Genomic DNA, 23,503 nt, shown 5'->3' with positions numbered 1-23,503 from the left:
TCATTTGCACAATGATCATTTATTCCACAAAAACATGCATTTAATGGGTATCTGTACAGGTTGGAAGCATGAAAAGCACAGATTTGTTTAAAGCAATGTAAAGAGAAGGCAATAAAATAGCTGTAATTATTCATAAGGTTATTAATAATCCTGGTTGTACTCACATGGTCCTCTATGTCCAGCGGTCCTCGTTTCCTGTGTTTCCTCACTCACAAACACACCCAGACACACACACACACAGGGTCGGAGAACAAATAGAACCATTTTCAACATTTTATTTTCCCCCCACTCTGTATTGATTGTTTTGATTTCCTGCTGGTGGCACTTAGTTTCTGATGTAGCTATTAAACTGAAAGCCTTACCGGTGCACAGCGTTCATAACAGGCCGTGAAGAGCCATCACTGCGAGCGGTGCAGGATTCAAAGAGAGGAGCCGCCACCATCTTCATCAGTTAACATGTGGGGGAAAGGTTTCCATCACATCAGACACATCAAAGTGTGGCTCTGGATCCCTGAGGATGAAAACAGGAGCGAGGAGGGGAGGGGATGAGAAACGGGGGATGAGTTCAAAAAAATTCAGGGGGAAGGAGGTGCGTGTGTGTAGGTAACGTTCACTCACTTCTTCCTTTATGTAAACACAAAGAAAAATGCGTACACTAAGGTGACCTGACACATTTACGCACGTCCCCGATATGAAGGCTGATAAATGCTGAATAATTTAGTTATTTATTGAATTTTTCATGCTATAGGCTACCCCTCCCCTCTCTAACAAAGTGACTCTGGGAAGATGTGCTGACATCTGGCGACGGCCGGCTCACCTGTGACTATGTTTAATTTCCAAGTAAACTCCGCAGATTAAAAACTAACTTCTGACCAATAAAGATGTCGAATGGGAGCACTCGTTTTCTATTTGTTCCCTCCAATTGTTTTCATCTAACACCGCTTTTTTTGTTTTCGTATTTGTGTGCGCGAAGGGAACGATTTATTGCTAAAATCGAAACTCATTTCCCCAAACGACCTCCGTGCTAATTAAAGTAGACCTAAATTAAGGGCAGGTTTAACTGCACGGATTTATCAGAGTTAGGAGCCCATTCACATCGACACTTTTAAAAGGAAAAAAATTAAGCTGTATTATTTGCCGCTTACGCACTTAGAAATAACAGTCCCAAGAATAATGTCTTTTTTTAACTTCTCATACTTGATTTAATGCAATAATTTAATGACCGCACTAAGAAACTGCAAATGAATTAAGGGAAGTGGGTCTTTCGGTATTTGATTATAACTGCCTAATCAATCCAACTGATCACCACTTTTGTCTTTTAGAGCGATTCTCACGCTGAGGCTGTGTGTGTGTGTTTGGCACCAAATCGATCTGGACCTCTTCAATTAAAGAGAATATTTGCGGAGTCAAGAGACCCTTACTGAAAACGTGTTCATTTCAAATTAAGCCAAACTGACTGCATTAATGCTCCCTGCACGGCAGCCTCACATGGAGACACCTAACAGACCTTTAACTGCTTTAAGGATCCAAGTTACGCGTAAAACCGCCTCTACTTTATTTTGGATCTCAGCCAAACTAATCTTTTGCAAATTTATTCTTGTTACTAGGCAACTTTTCGGGCATCTGCCCAACAAAGCAGAGCAAATGTGATTCGATTAAACTAAGTAACCTATGCACACAGAGGTACACACAATCAGTGTGGACACTACTTCTTTAACCGTATTTATCTTAAATACCAAAAAACTTATGTAATAAAAAAGTAACTCAGAGCAAAAATCTGACTTATCAAGTTAAGATGTTTTTCTTTAGAAATGTCTATCCCTATAAATGTAATAAATGTAGTAAACGGAGCTTTTTCTTCTAATATCACTTTTATCTGGTCTGATGCAGCAACGTATTTTAAACCTAATGGGATGCTGATACATTGATGAACACATTTCCCAAACAGTATTATAGATTTAATCCTTAAATTATGAACCATAGCTTAAAAAGAAAAAGAAAAAAAAGAAACCCCACAACACTCTTTAGTGTTACCTGCAGTCGTGTTCATGAGTAATGGGCCCAGTGGCGTTATAATTTCTGTGTGAATAATTAGAGGTCCTGGCTTAGGTGCTTTTAAATGTGATGCAGAAGTAAAGGCAGTGATGCAACAGGTCAGGGATCAGAGATGATAAAAAAAAAAAAAAGAATAAATAAATAAACGACACTTTTTTCAAACTCAGATTTTTATTGGTCAGTACAAATAAACGAAAGTGAAGCCGACTGTCTTCATCCTCCTTCCAGAAATGCACTTCTTCTGTGTCGGTGTTGGAGGCTGGAAAAAAAATCCCCCCCCCCCCCCCCCCCCCCCCCTTTGACTAGACTTGTGTCGCCTTCCTAAACGGGATGTAAAAATTATCGCCGAAGGGATCTTGCGCATAGGTGGGGAAAAGCAATGCTTCACAAAAAACAAAAAGACAAAACACAGAACATTTGGAGCTGGAACAATGAGAAATAATTCCGCCAAATATGCTAATGTGCACTGTAGAAGAAACAGAAATTCCATAGCATACACTCTGTTTGTCATACCCAAAGACAAGTTGAAATTAACGATTTTTCAAACGCTAATGGGATCCTGCTGATACGGGACTGAAGCAGTCAAAACTGCTCACTGAAAAACTAAATAAGAGCAGAAACACTGCACCAACTACACTCTTTTCTCACCGTCTTAGCAAAAATAACTGTCTTTCAAAAAAGGTGTGGAACTATCTGTGTCTAGTTGGTTTAGACTGGACTGCATGCACACACACGTACCATGCACGCACTCTGACACGCTTACATTTAACGTAGTGCTTCATATTGGAGGAAATGATACAAAAAGTGAATTTTATATATATATATATGTATATATATCCACCTCTTATCTTCTTTAATCTTCTGTCTTCGCTCTTCAGCTCAGCAACCCTCTCAGAGGCACCGTGTTCTTTATGTCTCTTGGTGTTGGCTCTCCTCAGTCTTCCACACACCCTTTTTTCCTTCTGCATTTAAAGTTTTTTTCTTCTGGAAGCTGCTGAATTAATTCTTCTTCAGCTCAGCTTTGCCACATCGTGCCCACCCCAGTGCAATAACTGCACATTCATCCACCTGCAGTCTCCATTTCAGTTTTTAAGAGGCTTTTATGACCTCCAAGACTTTTGACTGTGAGCAGTCTCAGGGCTACATGCTCAGTCAGTACCGTGGGGGCATAAAGGGTCTCTTAGGGGGGAACATTGGGCCTCCTGGTCTTAGACCTGGACGTTTGCCTCTAAACCTCGGGTCAGGACCTTGAAATCGAGGAAATGGGGGGCGAGCAGGTCCTCTGGGGTGTGGGTGATGTGCAGGGTGAGGAGGTCGATGCGGAGGTCGTAGACCGGGATGACGGATTTCGTGATGAGGCGGTGGTCTCCTAGGGGGGTATTGCGGAGCAGGGGGGCTGTGATGTGGGTAGTCGTGGGCGTAGTAAGGCTCCTCTGAGTTTGAGAGTGGAGGAGTGAGGCGGCCTCGAACTCGGGGATAGTGGTGTGGAGGGCTGCCTGGTCTGTAATACGGGTCATCTGGGCCGTGATAAGGATTGTCTTGGAAATAAGGGGGCTCGTGCTGGAGGAGTTCGTCGTGGTGCCGCTCGAGGTCCCCCTGGTAATGCCGGTCATCTGACTGGTGATGTAAATCCTCAGGGTGATGTGGCCGATGCTGGTCAGTGTCATACAGATGTTCATCAGGATGATACAGGGATTTGTGTTGATGATCATGGACCACCATCCCACTGATGACACTCTCAGTTCTGGCCCCGAGCACGTCCCCAGAGTCTGTGCCGGGAATCGGCTGCTGCTCCGGAGGAATCATCGAATTGCTGGCCAATGAAACGGAAACCTCAAAACCGCGAGGAGGGGGAGGTAACCTTGGGACAGGAGGAAGATTGCTTTTAAAGAAACCATGCAATGGGGTGCCCCCCTGCTGGGAGAGCAGCTCTTGAGGTTCACGAGTTTGCTCAGCTTGGTATGGATAACGTCCGGATGTCTTGTTTTCTTGAGCCCCTCCAGGCATATTATAGCCCCTGGGCTGCTGAGAGCTCCCCTCTGGGTAAGTGTCACCGTACCAACTCCTTTCACTAGGCCCATGAAAGCTGTCAGCAGTCTGTGTGTTACCGGCACTGCCTGGGGCTCTTTCTCCAGGCACTGGCCCTCCTGTCTGTGCAGAAATCTGCTGGTAATGTCCAACCGGGGCAGTAATCCCATGTTCAGAGATCTCCTGTTTGCCAAACGGGTACGCCTGGTAGATCTGCCCATTCTGAGCCACACCTGGCTGCAGGTGAGCAGGCTGTTGAGGATTGTTGGGGTTCGGCTGTGTGCTATTCTGGTATGCAACAGGAGCCATTATTGCAGATTCAACAGATGACTGACTTAACTTGGGAGCAAATGGAACCACCATTGGCTTGTCCATAATCTCATCCTGAGTAGGCGTGCCTCCCCCCTCGTCCCGCACAGGTGTCCCATCCTGGGTGTCTGTGCAAGTAACCGGACTATGATTATTGCTTCCGAGAGCTGGGTTTGTTGAAAAAACCAAGTCAAATGCACTAAAAGCAGGGTTTCCCTGCAAGAAGCTGTGTATTTTAGACTCTAAACTTGTAGAGGGTGGTTCAGGATCTGTTGTCAAATCCATGTCTCTATGAAGAGCCTGAACCAGGGCAGAGGCAGGGTTGGAATTCTGGGGGGATGCTTGGGTGCTTGAGCTCTGCCTTGCAGTAGATTTGGATAGGGGAAGCACAGATGTGCCAAAGGAGTGAGGCAAGCTCTGAGAGGGTACCGCTGATGAAACTGTGGATGAAGGAGAGGCAGTAATCTTGCCTGTACTGGAGGAGTCAGCTGAGCTGCCCACAACAGAGGTGATGCCTAAGGGGCACAAGGAAGATAGAAGAAAGATAAGCAAGGGTGCTGCTATAAATCAACATTTCTTTGAATACTTTAAGTAAAGGTTGACTCTCACCTTCGAGGCTGCTTTGACCCTGGACTTTGGACAGAGCACTGAGGAGGTCTGCAGGACTCACTTCTACCTTGGAGAGGATACTAACCAGTGAACTGGGGTCCTGTGCTGCCACAGGAAGAGCAGGCGTGCTCTTAACTGAGGAGACAGCGGGGGCAGCTGCAGGAGGAGTCTCCACTAAGGGCGCTGCAAAAAACAAAGCTACACTCACTCACAGAGTAACCCACCATATACTAACTTTTTATTAGACAGTTAACAGATCTGTGAAGGCCAAATGTTCATTCATAGATTTATGCATTATGAGGCATATTTAAAACAAACTAACTTTGACATTTGACAAACCTACTGGATTAACTTAAATACTCTGTTAAATCTATGCAATCTAAAGACACTGAAAACATATATGCAGCTTAAGTACATACTCACATATGCTCTCAGGATCTTTTTGTTTATCTCTACATTAAAAATTAATGACACTGCAAAGATATTAACGCTCCAAACACATTGCAAACCCAGTTGGTTTTTCCACAGCAGAAGTCGAGACACGCTTAATGACGGCACGTGGAAGATTTTATTTTATTTTGAAAGAATTGAAAGAAATCATCTATGTGCATGTCACAAAAAGGCCCTCGCTACTCACCTGTGTTCTTCACGACTGAGCTTAAGCTGTTGAGGATGGAGCCAATTTTATTCATGTCCACACTTTCCAGAGCGGCCGCTGGAGCGGCAATGGGAGGCGCGATCTGTGCGACGGTGGGCTGCTCTGTCGCTACTAATGGCACGCTTTTTGCAGGCATCGGTGCGGGCACCTCTGGGTGGAGAACGGGTTCTGTCCGCTCTTCAACTGAGGAAAGAAAATATGGCAGCGATAACAGTGAGTGAGGGCCAATGTAATGGTGCAGCTAAGTGCAGTTCCTCTACATTTGGTTTTTGTGACTAATTTTGTCGCTGTCACCTGATTTCCAGGGCAAATTTCTCAAAAGTTACTCAAATAATGGTTGCAGGAAGGAATGCGGTGCAAAAAAGAGAACAGAAAATATATTTATGACTCTAGCTGTATATTGACAAGTGTTTTAATATTAAAAATGTTTCCTAGAGATGTAGGGTACTGAGATTTGCTTTTGCAGAGACCTGATGCTCAAAATTAGCTCAAGATGGATAATTACATTAGAACATTTTCTCTTTAGCGGTAACCAAAGCTAATTATTTACTTCTATACCATCCTATCCCTACCAGCTTATACTGTCATCCCGACTTTCTCCATGTCCTCATTCACTACATCCATGAACCTCCTTTGTGCTATTCCATATTCAGCATCCTTAGCCTTGCTTCTCTAACTTTGTCTCCAATTTCCTCGACCTGTGCCGTCTCTCTCTGACGTACCAATTTCTAACCCTAGTCACTCGCAACGAAAACTTCAACTCTGCCACATCTGGCTCCAGTTTTGAAATGACTCCATTTGGTCAGCGTAGCCACTAAAACTGCTTGGATGCTTCAGGATTAATGAATTCCTCTAAATAACAGGTGTGATTTGTAAAGCCTGATTTATCTTTGATGCAGAGCTTTACCAGATGTCCACAGCAGGCGATGGTTTCACATGTGATCACAATGCATCCATCTAAGTAAATGCATACTCTGTGATATGTGATGGCGGTGGGCTGGGCACACGCTAGAACTCAAACTACATTGAGGAAGAATATTCCTATTTTAACATGCAGGTCAATTTAAGAATGTGCACATCAGCTACTGCGCAGATGCTGTTTCTTCCATGGAGTCTCATCAGATTGTGTATAACAGACATTTTGTCTTCATTAAATGGTCAGAAATGAGAAGAAAACTGTCAAACTTCTGTCAAATAAGGTAACACAGACTCATCACCTTTCTTATTTCGAACGCAGTCAAATCCAAAAGGCCCTTTTTTTCCTCCAGGAAAAACTTTAACAAGCCAGCTTATCTCAAAACAAACGAAATATGTAAAAAGACTGCTTTTAAAATTAAAACTCAGAACATTTGAACTAGTTAGATGACACCATGCAACATCTGTATTAACTACTACCGACAGCAGGTTCAAAAGATGCTACTGCAAAAGTTGAAACAATGATTATCATGCAATGCTTGAGAACTTTTGTGTCATTACGGTGCTTGCCCATCTCTCCTGTGTTTGTCATTTCATTCTTTTTAGTAAAGTACTGAAGACCAATATAAAAACCACAAAGCACTTAAAAAGCATTGCAGAGGCTTGAAATCCCAAAACATTACTCCCTCCTTACCTATGATGCCCCCACTCTCCATTTCGTCCTCAGACAGCTCCATGTCCTCCACCTCGCGATTGTCATTCTCACCGAGAGCCTCTGTGTCTCTGGGAGACCCCCCCGGGGAGGACAGAGGGCTCGGGGCTGGGGGCTCTGCATCATCGTCCATTGCAGAACCATCGAGGTCTGGATCGGGGTGGGCCATTTCCAGACCGTGGAAAGGAGACTCTGAGCCTGTTGGAGATGGAGCGTCTGCCGAGGGAGAGGGGATGGGTGACTCGTCCAGGTCGGGCAAGGTGGACTTCAAGGTGTCCAGCTTACGCTTGAGGTGGGACACCCGGTTAGCAAATGTTTGGTAGGCCTTGAGAGGAGAAGCAACGGAGTTTAAATACATGAAAATGTAAATGTTAAGTCTATTAGCCAGTTTTAATACAGACTTCACGCAAATTCAAACAGCAAGATAGAGAGGCATAAGGTTTATCTACAGCTAGCAACATAAGAGTCTAAAACATAATGTACCAAAATGCCCAACACAAGCTGGGTAATAAACCTACAGGTAACTGAATTTCTTCATGCTTTAGAACAACAACAACAACAAAAATACAAATTAAAAATAAACATCTTTCACTTACGTTAGCTACAATCTTCACTTCCTTGTACTGCATCTCATAGAAGATATCTGCGTTGGTGAGTGCCTCCATGAGTTGAGGTAGGATTTTGCTTTGTTTATCAAAGAACTTCACGAACTCCTGTAGCTGTGCGCTTCCTTCCTCAAAGTCCTTGGAGAACTTCTTTCCTCCTGCCTTATCTGCAAGAACCAAGCAGTAATGTGAGGAAATCGTCAAAGTCATAACCCATCCTTCCTATCGCTCCAGGTTAGGCTGTATAGCAGCAAAAAGAATAAAATACCTTTGAGTTTCTTGAGGGCATCAGAACTGAAGATGTCAACCCTCATAGCTGCCAGCTGTTTCTCTCTGAGGTCGACCTCCTCCACAGATCTCTTGTACTTGGCCAGCTGGTCTATGAGTGCCTGCGGCTAAAGCAGAGGGAGCAGTCAGTCATATCATAAGCGCAACAAAGTCTGATCACAGTGTTTGAGTCAAAGACAAGACGATAACAACCGTGCTTGTAAAACGGCACAGCTGGAGTTTAGTGAGGAGCTTTAAACTCTAACATCACACTTACCACAAATTCAGCAACGACCTTGGATCGTAGATCAGCTTTAGACTCGGCTGGAGCTTTAAAATAAATAAAAAGCCCATAAACTCAAACAGCAAAATTAACTACAAACACCCAGAAATCTACACAACAGAATGAAATGCAACATTATTTAACGGAATTATTCCTAAACTCTGGGAAAACTATGGATGTATTAAACCTAATAAATAAGAAACTTGTCTTAAAGCCAATTAAATTAAAAATTAAATAAATTGTGTTTTCATAATCACTGACAGCCAAAACTGTAACTGCAATTAAAATACAATTAACTGTACAAGGTGCCACGACTGGTAACGACAAGTTTCATGTTAAGATGGTGCGTCTAATAAAATTAAAAATTATAAAAATAATAAGCAAACTTACTTTTTTGCTCCACAGGAGTGACAGGAGGGGACTCCTCTTTGATCAGGGCGTTCTTAAGGTCGGCAATGAGAGTCCCCGAATACACACCTCTCTCCTCCCAGATGGACAGTATCCTCTCTGCTGATTTTATCACCTTCGAGTCACCTTCACAGCTACAGAGAGGGGAGATGATAAAAACTATAATGATGGCTGCTGGATTTATGTGAGTCCAAATGAAACAAATGAGAGGAATGATGGACAAGAAACACTGAAAGGTAGAGAGCAGCAGAAAGAAACATTGCACCAGTGGAGCACTTACTACAAAGCACTTACTTAACCAGCTGGAAGGCGTCTAGAAGCACCTCGGCGAATGCCGTTCGGTAAACGATGGCATTTTTCCTTTTACAGTTCTGGATGACGTCATTGGCGAGGTATAGCAGGTTGAGCCTATGTGAGGCGTCAGCTGTTGGAGGAAACAGGGCTACATTTCACTGTGTGTTATACTTGTATAACTATGCATGTGACAAATAAAGAACCTTGAAACAGAGGCGCTGATGTTAGCTTGTTTGAACCAGACTGCTTCTAATTATGGTGCTTTTATCTGCGGCTGTTCATTCCCTTAAATCTTTCATCGTTTTTACTGTTTTTGTTGCTGCACAGCATGTGTCCCATTTTTAAATGTGCATATGAAAAAATCTGACTTGAAACCAGTTGAGCCGGAGAAGCAGCTCAGCTCTCTTTCACCTGTTTTATTAAATATAGGTCAAAATCAGTAGTGGTCCAACATACTGCTTAATTTATTATCAATTTATAATTTTTGTACTTTATAAAAAGGTCAACATTTTTACTTAACGCCCAGTTAAACTGAATAAATGACAAAAATCCATTATAGACATGTGTGATTAAGTCTGAAGTGATAAATCAGATTCATAAACAACACAGAAAAGATAGCATGCAGTCAACAGCTACCAAGAATATTTAATCAACAGCTAACTGTTAAACATGACGTGAAATCATTTACACAATCTTTGTTCACATTTTATGACCTAAACAAGGAGTTTTAAAAATGCCTGTTTTATGGTTTATACACACCATGTGTCATTTTTATTTGCAGTTTTTTTTATATTTATGATATGATATCAGCTCATAATATCTCCTGGGCAATAGTTTAATCAGTGCTTGATAAAATAACCAACATCCAGATGCAAAATAAGTCTGCAATGCAACTAATTTCAATTCTCTGTAAGTAAATAATTTTGCTTTAAATAATCAAGTCTCTATTAATTCTCTAATTGTCTAGATGACAGATGAAAGCCACGCTTCTTACTCATCACGAGTAGAAAAGCAAAAGGCTGTTGTTTTCCTTATTATGCTGAGGGTTTGAACCCTAAACACAAACCCCAAACACTACAAAACAGTTTACTTTGAAATTTCTCCTGCAGCACTGAGATCCGCGAGTGTGATCACGTTAGAAGAACAAAATTGTAATATGCTCAGAGATCACTCTAAATTCTCCAAAGTCAAACACCGTTTCAGGTAACTGTAAAATCACTGCGACCAAGATTAACAGCGAAACAGGCAAGCGAGAGCCAAAGACAGCCATCTATGAATACCTTCATTAAAAGGTGGAAACAATCAGCACGAGGCTTCAAAATCGGTGACATCACAGTGGCTAGTCATCTTTTACATACAGTCTATGTTTTAACTAGAGATACAGTGATCTGGAATCAGCTGATTTTCTAAATTTTTAGACTAGTGACTGACTAGTCAGCCTCTTGTATATTAAATTACAAAGCGGCCCGTTCAACGCATGTGCAACACATGCACAGCAGTGCAGGCATTATCAAAAGGAGCCTATCCTAGCTGCCATAGGTCAAGAGGCGGGATACATCCTGGACACGAGTCCACCTCGCTGCAGGCCTAACACACAGAGACAGAACTATTCAAACACACCTCACTACAACTCACAAAACCCACTAACTGCATGTTTGTAGGAGGAGGTCAGAGTATCCAGAGAGGACCCACGCAGACAACAGAAGAGCATGCAAACTCTAAACAGAAAGACGTAACAAGATGATGGATTTGAACGCAGGACCTCTTGCTGACGGGCAGCACTGCTAACCACCACCCCCTCACCCAATGAAGAACGTCTCCAGTTGAATCAAGCTTTCCAAACAGTAGTGTATTTTACATTTTTATTCTCTTTCTGTCTCTCTCTCTCACACACACACACACACACACACACACACACACACACACACACACACACACACACACACACACACACACACACACCAAGCCAGCAGAAGCTGAAGAAATTACTGCAAAAGACGTCACCAAAAGGTCAGTGAACCCCATCTGGTGATGGATATTGATACAACTTCATTGATTCCAAAGCCATTATCGATTCTGCTTATAGGTCAGAAAGCTTTGGTAGCTTCCAGTTAATACATTTAAATGCTATGTTTTTAAATGTATTTATTAAGTGTTATTCAGATGTTTAAAACATCTGTCTTCACGGTACACCACTAAGCCTCTGAAAAATTCCTAACAGGCTTTAAACTGCATAAATGGAAAACTCAGGTGTCAGATATAATGAAACAGTCATATCTTTAATGACAAAATGGAGACAATGTCTAAAAGAGGATAACACTATACTGCAATCACAGAGGGAGAACCACAACTCTGCTGTTAATAAGGCTCCACGCTGAACATACCTTGCTGTCTTCATCAGCAAAAGACAGTGATGAACTTTAAATTGAAAGCAAATGCTAAAACCTCACTAGAGTACAAATTAATGAACAGTAGGTATAAAGGTCTCAATAGCAATGGCCTTTGTCTTAAATTACTGGACAATTCCAACAATATGAATGATCCTTAAGCTGCAAGTCAAAATAAATTACTCGAAAACTATTCAAGGGCTGTGCATGAGATTTATTCACCTGCTCTGCAGAGAATCAGAAACAGACCACTATTCTCACGTCTGCAAGAAAAAGTTTGTGAACCTGTTTAAACTACTTCTGCACTGATTATTCATAAAATGTGAGCTGAATCTAAATCACAAACATAATCCAATTGCACAAATAAAATACGCACATTGTACTTTTGTTGATATAATCTCACAGTGAAGGCTTGAAAATGTAGATTCAACCGTTAGGAGCTCCACTTAAGCAGATGCTGCCTGAAGCATGGATTGTACAGGGGAACATTTGATACATAGCGATGACACTACCCAAGTGAAAAAATGTATAAGGCAAAAGGATTGGTCCTAGCAAGGATTAAGATTTACGATATAAGATTTGTCTTCTTAGTGTAAGACTGGTGGGAGCTGTGTCTTAATTACAGTTACTAGAAAGCTAGATGTGTGATCAAGGCTGCAAAAGCATCTCCTAATACCTTGGCAATAACACAAAGTACTGACTGATTTATTATAAAATAAATAATAGAGCCCCACTGAGAACCTGGTGCAGTTTGACAAATTTCCAAACAAACATGTAAATAATCAAAGTGTCGGTGACAACTCCAATACTTAAAGTGAGTTTGTGTACTCAGTAACATTAGTTTACTCCAGCGGGCCACACGAGGAACTAAAACTGCTGTGGAAGGCCGCACCTGTACACTGAACTCATTCTGCTTATTGTTACTTTTTATTTCTTTATACACTGCTTCTGGTGAAAGTAGATTTTTAGACCCCAAAAAATCAAAAAGACCCCAATTGTGGCCCCATGGATAAATTAACTGCCCAGCGCAGGTTTACGGTAACAGAATATATTTTGTCTACATCAGGGTTTTCAAGCAAAAGGCACCGGGGGACAAATTTGACCTGCCAAGGACTCCAATACGACCCACTTTTACAGCATTTCCTACTGAGAAAGACCTTCTCCTTGGCCATTCATACTACAACAGTGTAATATGTAAAGGACAAAAAATTAAATGACACAGAAATTCCTGTTTTTTTCACTATCAACAAAAGAAAATTCTGTTTGTTTGTTTATACACCCGGTCCAAGGTAAGAAAAAGAAAGAGAAACAGAAAGTTTACTGCGAATTAAGAAAAACTTCCTGTTTTATAATTATCGGACAGTCTGGGCAATGAGTTACCAGAACTTTTGCTGTAATTTTACATATTAATTTCTTACAATGTAAGCACAAAGAATCATACTGGCAGGTTTACTAGAGCAACATTTCTTAACGTGTAGACCAAATTAGATGAACTGTTGAAATTGCACTTTTTAATATATTAAGATATCTCATTATTTAATGTTTATTTAAATTTGTTTACATTGACAGAAAGGAGGGTTTCACTCATCTGTCCCAATTACAATCAAAGTAAGCCGTATGTGGCTCTCGATGTAAAAAAAAAAAAAAAAAAAAAAAAAAAAAAAGAGTATGACATCGCTGGTCTATATATTATAGATGGACATTGGTGTCCCGCCCCATCCAAAACGTCACTGTTCCCCATGAGCTGACTACAAATAGTTCAGTCATACAGTTTGGTAACAAAACTGTCTTTCCAGTCTCATAACATGTAGTGATCTGGTAGGCTGTTAAATCTTGAATTTCCCGTTGTAGCCTGTAAAGCTGGCACAGGCTGACCTCTTGTAGCACTGTCAGAACTGTAAATTTGACAGGTTCACTACTCTGCACATTAGTTTATAAACTATTTGTAGACTACGCGGGTAAACGCAGGCTATAGTGTGCACATGGATGACAGCTTGAATGTCCCTGCTGTCAAAGGAGCGCCAGTTTTAAACTCCACCGTTTCCCGGCATTTCAACCTAAGGCAAATAGGACAAAGACCTTAACGCGCCCGGATAAAGGTATGATTCGTCAAACAGCAGGAATAAAAACTATATTTAAAATATGTATAAGCACAAACATCTCATTGCAACCATTGCGATCGTTGAGCTCAAACGAGTTCAAAGGTGCAGGCAGTAGGGCTACTTACATTTCTTCAAGCACTTGATCCAGTGTCGCACTATCACACTGTGGTACTTCTTGTTGTCGATGCACCACGCTGACAGTCCTTGAATCGAGTCCATGGTGTTGGTCACATTTTGTAACTTTCTGTCCAAAGTGGACTCCAGAGAGCCGCTGGTAGCGGCTCCGGCTCCCGCTGCCATGTCCGGACGAGTTTGTTGGTGAAGGCTAGCACTTAGCTTAGCATGCTAGCTTAACGCAGCACAGGCATCTTTGCACTCAGAAGCCTCTCAGCCTGCTCCGGTTGCTAACCCGTGTCCCAATCCCTGTGTGTGTACAAATTATTCACGGTGAGCTTCCTTATCGCGGCTAAACAGTCATATCGTTTCACATTGAAGGACTAAAACTCAGCGCCTCGCGGCATCCTGTGGATCTGTTTACTCGTTGTTGGTGGGGTGATGAAGAACACTTCCGCAAACACTGCTCGATTATGGCGCCACCCAGTGTCACGGAAGGTGACTTTTCTCTTCTTCTTTGTTTTTTGTTAGCGACACCAGCTGCGCGTTATTGGTAGAGCAAGTGCACTGTTTACTGTTTGTTGTGGCAGAGGAGTTTTAATTCTGTTTTAATATTTAAAAACTAATACAGTGCTGTGCAAAAGTCCTGAGTCACCTCTCATTTCTACATGTTTTGCTTCCAAGGAACCAGACTTTCTTGTTATTTTGGTAGTCTTCTGCAATAGTTCTTCAGGCTTTCCGAAGGTCTTTCAAAGTTGCTTGTTTTTTCACTTATTTTCAGTTGAGTCCTTGCAGCTAACCATTTACAGATGAATATTTTCTTTTGTTAAGCCAACACTGACCTATGAATTATTGGAGCAAAAATGTGGCCCTACACATAACATACAATTTAAAACAACCTGCCAACAAAAGCACACAATTTATTTCCAATTTGTTAGTTGAGTCAGTATAAAATGCCAAAAATTAATACTTATACACCAATGAGGTGATTTCCAAATTAGCCATTAAAACTTAGAATTTCTCAGGATGTTGTGCAGTGTGTCCTCAAAAAAATGTTGAGAAATCTACAGCAGATTTTTAGTTCATACCAGTGTGAAGCCAAATGTTGTTTTTGTACCATTTAAAGAATGCAGAGTAAATAAGTTCGTAGTGTATGAGGTGTTCTGGTCAGAAAAAATACTTTGCTGTGAAGAGAAACTTTCCTTTTTTACCAAGCTCACAATTGGGCCTGCTGCTGGATCGGGTGACCCTGAACCAAGAATAATACAAGAATAAAAATGCCTTTATATAACCCACACATCGAAAATACCACTTTTGTGCTTTCTCCTCTCTCTCTCTTCCCTGTGTCTTTCTGGTGGGATCTCCTGCTTTGGAGAAGCATGTTCCTGACCTGCAGTTACTGGCCCCACCTTGTTATTTGCTGTGTTACTCGTGGCCTATCTGCACCCTTGTTTTTTCCTTTTCAATGCAGCCTGAATGTGCCATGACCGGTTACCCTAACCCCAATGATGTAGTGTGTTCACCTTCCAATAATATGCTCTAAATTGATGCTATACAAGTAAAACTGTACTTATCTAACCCATGGAATAATAAAGGAGCCTTATAAAAATATTTACGGGGTAGATTTAGTGGCTGGAAAGCCGAAAACTTAAACATCAATGCAGAAAAATGCTGATTTTGCTGATTCGTGTCATTCTGTACTTATCAAGAAATCACCAGCAATAATTTCATTATAAGAAATAAATTTTCTAAAACAAGTGAAAATTAAAGACATCAAACTGTAAAATCTGATTTTTTTTCTTAACTCCTTTATCACAAATAAAAAGTGTAACCCAGCACAACAAAAAATGTACTCCAGGATGCTACATCTTAACAGACTAACACAACACACCGCTGCACTATTGTTCTCCGCCTTGTGCTTCCAATTTCTGCTTTAAATAGGAAAATTCATACACAAGTAAGGACAAAGCCTGAGAAACATTCACTTTTCAGTGGCATATGTGGCAAAATGACGTTACCATCGTTGGTTAAAACAGTACACTTTTCGTATGACTTTTTCTCGTATGATTTAATGTCAGGCAAGCTTTATGTGATAAAATAAGGCTCACTGGTTAAAAAAAAAAACAACCCAAAACAAAAAGATCCCACCAGAGATGAAACGTCATTCAACATGAATGATACCTGATTATAAAATATGGTGGTACAAAAAAATATTAAGGTATTTAATAGATATGGAATGGAAAGTGTTTTGTTTATCGTATTCCCCCTGATATTTCTTAATAATGACTCAATAGAAAAGCACTTCCAGGGTTACAAATCCATTTAAAACAGGGCACAAAGGGATGTTTTTTGCCCTCATGATGACACAATGCATTTGGAGCTTTTTTGTATGAATAATAAGCTAGATTTGCTCAACTGCAATCAAATGACATGTCCTCCTCCCCCACCCTTTCCCCTACAAAAACCTGTAAAGCGCTCATCCCAGGCGTAACACACACCAAGTCTGCTGAAGGGAATTAAGGTTTTCAAGTACTGCTTTCATAAATAACATCACAAACCCTTTAGTGTGTAACATTTCCTCATTGTCATCCAAAAGTGCAGCTGCATCAATTCAAAGTCACACAGGATTAAATATTATATTATTCCTGTTTAATCACCTAATAAGGAAAAAGTGACCCCATGCCCAAGGTCAAGTGTAATAAAATATTTCAAGTCCACCTATCTACAGCTAGCTTACAGAATAAAAACCAACTGAAAGACCGAGCTTCTTTGGTTTCTAACTCGGCTCAGTGATTACTAGTCAGTCATGTTCTGTGTGGGACTACATCTGTTCTTAATAAGTGCAGATAAAAAAACAAAGAGCGTACGTTAAGTGCTGCGACACTAGAGTAAGCTGCTTGTGATATGATAATGCATCATGGTTTAATTTGGCACATTTTGGCAGCGGCTTCACGCCTTTATTCTACTGTATGCTACAATCAGACAGCTGGAAAAAATACTTTTTAAACTTTCCTAAATAAAATTTCGAGTCATCTGAGTTCAATAATGAGGTATATTTGTAATCAATTTGTGAGTTGCTTCACGATAAACTAAGCCGCTAATTAATTTGTCCTATTTTCTCTGGGAAAATAGTGCAAATGCAAAAAAAATGTAAGCAGCCGTGGAACCAATCGTCGCTTCATAAAGTATTTTATATTCAACTGACTCGTTTTTTTCCTGCTACAAACACATTTTTCATCAATGGCATGAAATCCTGTACTGCTACTGCTTAGAGCTGCGTTCGATGATATGAAAACGTACAAAGCACAGCACAGACTGTTTTAACACATGTAAAAGTATTTTCAACATTTTTTAACTTAAAGGTCAATGTATACAAAAATCCATTCAGACAAACACTTTGAAATAACTCTGGTGTCATTAAAAACCCAACACTGGATAGTTAGGGGTTAATGACCATCTCTGTACAGTTCTCCTCCTCCTGGTTTAATGTTCCTTATAAGCATCACAGACTGGCTCCACGCCCAACTTTATTCTTATGTAATCGAGTCCGCCCTCTGCTTTCAGTCTCGCTGGCATGCTGAGGCACCTCCATGTGATAGCGAGGTCAGCTAAGGCCAGCTAAGGTGAGTCACTTATAGTAATGATGTTGCTTGAAGACACCGAGCTGTCTTGTGTAGCTGGGCTGCCACATGAGGAGGAGGGCGGAGAACTCTCAGGGTGCTTCCGATTGTCATGTGCTCTCCTGCTACATAAATATGACGGCCTGCTTAAAGTGCCAGTCCTGTGTGTAAACTCGTGTTCAGAGCTACAGCTGTACCCAGCTGCTTCGTCTGCTTCTTCCTCTGGAGTTTTCTGTTCTATACGGGATCCGCGCCAACACGTGGAAATGGTGTCTAGTGAAAAGGCAGCATGGCAGCTCCCGTGTTTTCCGTGCTTGGCTGGGACTTTGCCAGCCTGGGTAGAGTCTGGCCAGCTCAGTTTTCTCTTCTGCAATGGGAGAGCAGAACCAAAAATAACAACACATCAAGGCCATCTTGGAAGAGAATTAAGATCTTTGAGCCAAAAAAGGACAATAAAGCAGATGAGGTTGACCTTGGGGAGACAGAATACTCTACTAAATACTAAGATGCTTTCTAATCATTTTTAAATGTACATTAATTTGCTTTTTTTCTCCTTCATTCCTTAAAATAATACTATTACATTAAACAACACTGTCACAGATATGGTGACACCAGGAGGAAGCTCACCTTTACTGGGATGTGGAGCTGATTTTGGCTCCAGCGTGCTGCGACTCTGGGTGTGGTGGTCTTGTTTGGTGTGTTTGTGGATGTAAACGCCTCCCGAGGGAACCACATTTTGAGCAGCATCTCTATTTGCAGCAGATTCTGAAGATATTTCTCACTGCAGAAACAAAAGAATTGTACAATTACCCTGTGGGGTAATAGGGACAATGATAACACTGTTCATGCTGTTAACACTGCTATTAATATTAGGTTTTCTTTTTAATAAAGTTATTGTGAAAGGCATTTTAACTTTATTAAACAGGATAATGTGGAGAGAGGGTAGGAGCAGTAAGGACTATAACCTTTGACATTTCGATCAGCTGCTCAACCAGGTGAGCATTAGGTATCATTTTTGGTGGACTTACCCCATTTCAGGTTTCTGTAGGATTCCAAGAATCCTCTGCAACCTGTCCATAGCAACACTCTGCTGGAAACTGGTTAAGCCTATCAAAAACACAAGCAGGTACCTGGATATAACTACCAGATTGGATGCAATAAATAATGAAGATCATTTAGGATAATGGTCAGACACATACCTCGGTCAAATCGGCCAGTCTTTAAACCATGAAGCAGCTCGAGAAGAGGATGGATAAACCTGTGCAAATCTGCACACTGTAATGTTAAAGGCAATAATAAAGACTGTTAATATAACTAAAATCTGCTATTTACTAAAAGTTAACACAGCTAAAAACTTCTGTTTACTAAAATAAGACCTAAAGATTCCAAAAGAGAAGTGCTCACCTTCTGAGCGAAAGCGATGTCCCCTGGTGTCACTGATGACGATAATGTGTGGTCTTCAGGAGAAGGGGCAGAGCCTGGAGGTTTAGTCATGTCAGAGCACTTTTCAGACCGGTCACACTGAGATCTCAAACGCAGCTGATTGGTATGAGGAGGTAAACCAATGTAGCTTCCAGAAAGTGAGATTCCTTCATCGGCGGAAGGCAACTTTCCAATCCCACTGTCCCCCTCTCCCTCTGAGAAGGTTTCAGCCTCATCTTCAGTCTGCTCAGTCTCACTGAGCAGAAAGCTTGGAGTGGAGGGTAGTGAGTCATAAGATGGCCATTTGGAGGAAATACCTAATGAATTCATCTGTGGAGACAGTATTGAGGAAATTCTTTTAAATCAAGATTATGAATAAAAGTAAAGTAATCAGTAGCACAGCAAGAAGATCCAGGGTTTGAATCCAGGCTTTTTGCATGTTCTCCCTATGGGTACTCTGGCGTCCTCCCACACTCCAAAAACATGAATATTAGTTAACTGGTGATTCAGGAGGTCATATTACCTTAAACAAATGATCAGTTTTGATGCTTCTGGGGATACATCTCTGAATTTTATGTCTCTTAGTTAGCCTTAACATACCTGCCCTTCAGCATACAGTTAAGAGCCAGGCAAAGAGTCTTTTTATTGTTACTTAATAGAAAACTTTGCATTTTACTGCTATTCAAACAATATTTTATCACAGTCTTAATGTTTATAATATCTAATATCTATTAGAAGTGCACTTGTTGCCAAGAACAGTGAGTTACGTCTTCGCAAATTTTCAGCAACCGCAATAAAATCCAGATGAGGACAGAGCCAATAACAATCAACTCTGATAGATTATGACCCTGGAAGAACACGAAGGCCCTCCGACCGACGCAATCGCAGTTATTCACTTTAAAAAACGCGCAGTTCAATCGCACGAGCCCCCTTAAATTTTCGCAAAAGCCTGTTACATAAAGTTTGTTATAGCACGTGTTGCTGCAAATGTTAGTTGCCTTGAGCTTAGTTTGTTTATATCTGCACTAGATTTTTTTAATCACTGCCTCTTAAGGCTGGATATTACGTATTTAATTTTAATGGTTAAAACTGGAGACATATGGGAATCTGATTTATGTAAGGACACACATGTGTGTACGTCTGCAGCTGATAAGCTGGTAAAACGCAATAATCATCTTATATACCAGTTATAACATGTTTGCGATAACTGGGAATAGTCTAGAAAACCGTATCCCACAAACTGAGTGATTGTTAGCTGAAAATGTCTTTAAGAAAAAGCATAAAAGCAGTATTAATACCGTTTTCATTCTGTAATAATACCCGTGGTCAACCAGCTAACTGGAAATTCGCTATGTAAATGTGTAAATGTAAAAAGTTACTGTTTAGTCTATCTGAGGTAAAAATAAAACGCAGGCTTTATATAATAAGTGAGGAGCCACCTTTCCCTAAAAAACGTTAAAGTGTAGGAAAAGGACGGAGCTTCTTACCTTTTGGACGGAGGAGAGTTGGACTCTTAAAAAAGGACAGCTAGCGCTATTTGAACTAGTTTAAAAAAATAAATCAAAGCTCACAGAGGGGACTTCCACAAAAACTAACGGCTCTACTTGTGAGCACAGCTGTAACTCCTCTTAGCCAGTCCCTCCTCGTTTCTGCTACCTCCGCTCGTGGCGTTTCACTTACATTGGGAGCTCTCCTACCCGCACGCGAACTACCCACCGAGAGCAACGGCCTCTACACGTGCTGGAGCGTGTACGGAGCCGCGATTGGCTGAGCCCAGAGCTGCTCTTTTCCCTTTGGCCGAGAGGCTTGGCCAATCGGCGGGACGCACAACGTCGGTTGGTTGGTATAAGGGTTTGGATCCCTCCGATCCTTCAACGGCCGCACGTGTGGTAGGTGTGGATGCAGAGCGAGAGGAACAGCACGAGGCAACTGGCATCTAAAATGTTGATATGCAGATTGAGTCACATTATAGAGCCAACGAGTAATAACAGACCACGCTGCTGGTCCCCGCGCGCACATACACGTACACACAGCCCCCCTTTTTCAGTGGGGGCTGCACCCCCCCCCCCCCTTCCCCCTCCATACTCTCTCCACATTCTTCCAAATTCGTCATGTTACTTAACTGAAGCTCTCCAATAGGCTTGCATGTGATGGACCAAGACACCCACGTCACTTGATTAACATCATTAATCAGAGAGATAGAGAGAGAGAGACATGCACAGTTCACAGCAGGGTCTTTCCGAAGAAGATTAATATTATTTAAAGGGATTTTGTGTCAGTCTTGCGTTGATAACTTGCTTTCTGGGGTCACCTGCCAAGATAACACCTGAACATCTTCCATGCATACAACAACAAACCAAACCACTAATTGGGAGATTTAGATTTAAATAAGCATGCGATAAAGGTCTATTGAAGCAACAACATAATTTTGGCTTCAGATTACAGTGCAATCTAATATAACCTTTATTAAAATAAACTCTAGAAACAATAATTTTATTTATTATTAAGTTCATGTCAACAAGCTGGACAAGATAAGAAGATGTGGCAACATAGGCCTATTAAAGCCACAGAGGGAGAGAGAGAGAGAGAGAGCCCATTGGAAGGCAGGCTTACATAATTATGTAATAAGATATATGCTTGAGGAGTGAATCACTTGTGTCACATGCAAAAAGAGGGCTGTTAACCTGCAAGTGTAGGTGGGTTTAGTTGATTAAAATAGCTTTTACAGACAAAAACAAATGTTTATGATGATTTCGGTACAACACGGGGAACAGGTGAATAACATTAGTGAAAAAAAGAGAGTGACATAGAAAGCATGGCACAAGCCAGATTCAGCACTGCCACAACTCTGGGTGTGGTGGAGGGAGTCGAATAGAGTTCGAAATCTTTTATTATACCGTTCAAACAAAAGTGATGCAGTGCCATTGTGAACAGAATGCTTAAATTACGTAATTTAACCTGGACCAATGAGAGCGCAGTTCCCAGGCAGTGCGTGCAGGTTCTTTATACAAATCATCAGATCAGTAATGCTCTTTTTATGGCACATTGTCGGTATCGCTCTTGTCACACTGGCTTGATTCATGTTCCTAAAGTTTGCACAGATACACTTAGTTCCAGACTTTTTGATTGCGACACAGGTACTGTAACCATGCAAACAGCACCAGCCATCAACTGATAAAGAAACCGTGTAAACAGGGGAGCCTACTGCCAGCAGCAGTATATGCAGACAACTGAAGAATTATAATTGAATCAAGGATGCAGATGTTCAACATATGCATGAATGTTCTAATAGCTTTGGCCAGGCATGTTTTCTTTAAAGCTTATGTATATGGGGCTATAAAAGTATTTGACATGAGCTGCACTACAATCAGACTTCTTAAGTGTCACTGTTGGCTGCTGGTTCAAATTAGAAGCCATGGGTGGCAACATATATTATTCTAAGTGTTGACATGTCCTCTGTGCAGTCGATACTTATGAGTGGAAAGGAAGCTGGCAGTGTGTTTATGTTGGGAGCAAGCCAACAAAAGTGTTTGCGCCTGTCTCGATGATATTACTTTACCAAGTCTGCTGGATGCACAGTCTACATCATAAAGAAAGCCACAGATTAAACCTTAAAATAAAAACTGAACTATGGACCAATCACCTATTACTTAACACTGCCTGTACCCCATCTGATCCACCTCAAATGTTGTTGGAAGAGCTTTTCTCTTATTTTGATTGAGCCTTGTTATCTATTACCAATGTTCCCCAAGCAGTGACTGCTGCCTGTGCGTAGTTATACGTGCCCAAATACACACAAGCGTGTTTGTTTGGCAATCTTTGTAATAACCAAACATGATACCTCCCAAACCCTTAGCCTAACCCAGGGATTCCCGAGAGGTGTGGCGAGGCCTACTGGTTTAACTTGGAGCAGGTCCAGGTATTCCTTCGGATCTTGTAAACATCCTGTGAAAGAAAACCCCTGATCCAATGTTTGACCTAGTCCTGCAGTTGCCGACTGGTGGGAATTTTGAAGCAGCAGAGGTGGTTAAAAAAGGTGGTAACATATCAATATAACCACCTTTGCAGATGGCTCCATTCAGTGTGGAGCAGCAGGCCTACTCTGATCTTACAGTGCAATCAAAAGAACCAAGGTTAGATATGATTCTTCCTTTTATCATTCCTGGGACAAATAACGTCAGTTATTCACTAATGTCGTTTTCAAAGGAGTGTACTTGTGACCAAATACCCCGGTTTACTCCAAATCTCCCCTGACAATAACATCAGCCCAAAGCTGCACGCCGGGAACTTCATGGCATGGTTTTCATGACTAAACAGCTCCTGTAGGGTGGCCCAAGTAGTATATATGTTTGTAGCTATGCAGACACTCACTATTTTAATTTGGCCATGTTTTACACATTACTCTGCCAGCATGGAGTTAAAACTCGCAGCATTGTTTAACAAAATCACCAGTAACAAACTGTAGCTGTGGATAATCCACAGGACAGTTCCATGGGAACAAAAAGTAGTTCCAGTTAACCCTCCATAACAGTTAAATGTTTTTCTGCTTTTGAGGGGAAATTTGTAACTACTGCGAGGATTAGAACCAAAACACTTTTCACTACTGTTAGATCCACTAGTCATACAAATTAGCGTATCCTTTAAAAACAGTTATGTTGTGAGGATAGTCAACCTTTTACAGTGTGAAATATACACAGGTCATCTGTCAGAGCTCT

The 23,503-nt window shown here is 41.3% G+C and overlaps 2 protein-coding genes across 3 annotated transcripts; both read right to left on the bottom strand.

Moving 5' to 3' along the window:
- On the bottom strand, nt 1-14,184 carry rprd2a (regulation of nuclear pre-mRNA domain containing 2a). 2 transcript variants are annotated; one of them, XR_013969461.1, is made up of 11 exons: nt 13,758-14,184; nt 9,144-9,273; nt 8,832-8,983; nt 8,436-8,488; nt 8,160-8,286; nt 7,883-8,058; nt 7,269-7,611; nt 5,639-5,842; nt 5,002-5,184; nt 2,897-4,907; nt 1-511 (listed from the first exon to the last, which is right to left on the bottom strand). XR_013969461.1 is itself a non-coding variant. In XM_080863911.1 (10 exons), exons 1-10 carry the CDS (start codon nt 13,930-13,932, stop codon nt 3,208-3,210), a joined length of 3,243 nt encoding a protein of 1,080 aa, XP_080720037.1. In that variant the 5' UTR covers nt 13,933-14,184; the 3' UTR covers nt 2,345-3,207. The 2 variants fall into 2 exon arrangements, 1 of the variants encoding a protein (XP_080720037.1); XM_080863911.1 differs by lacking the exon at nt 1-511 and having other exon boundaries at nt 2,345-4,907.
- Nucleotides 14,185-15,556: 1,372 nt separating this feature from the next.
- ciarta (circadian associated repressor of transcription a) lies at nt 15,557-20,733 on the bottom strand. Its single transcript, XM_080863043.1, has 6 exons — nt 20,276-20,733; nt 18,771-19,118; nt 18,566-18,641; nt 18,395-18,473; nt 17,994-18,147; nt 15,557-17,733 (listed from the first exon to the last, which is right to left on the bottom strand). Exons 2-6 carry the CDS (start codon nt 19,116-19,118, stop codon nt 17,365-17,367), a joined length of 1,026 nt encoding a protein of 341 aa, XP_080719169.1. The 5' UTR covers nt 20,276-20,733; the 3' UTR covers nt 15,557-17,364.
- Between the last annotated feature and the right edge of the window lie 2,770 nt (nt 20,734-23,503).

The sequence above is a fragment of the Rhamphochromis sp. 'chilingali' genome (genome assembly GCF_963969265.1).
Source record: "Rhamphochromis sp. 'chilingali' genome assembly, chromosome: 17".
NCBI lineage: Eukaryota > Metazoa > Chordata > Actinopteri > Cichliformes > Cichlidae > Rhamphochromis > Rhamphochromis sp. 'chilingali'.
Note: the sequence above shows the minus strand (reverse complement) of the source record. Positions and strands in the feature narration are given on the sequence as shown.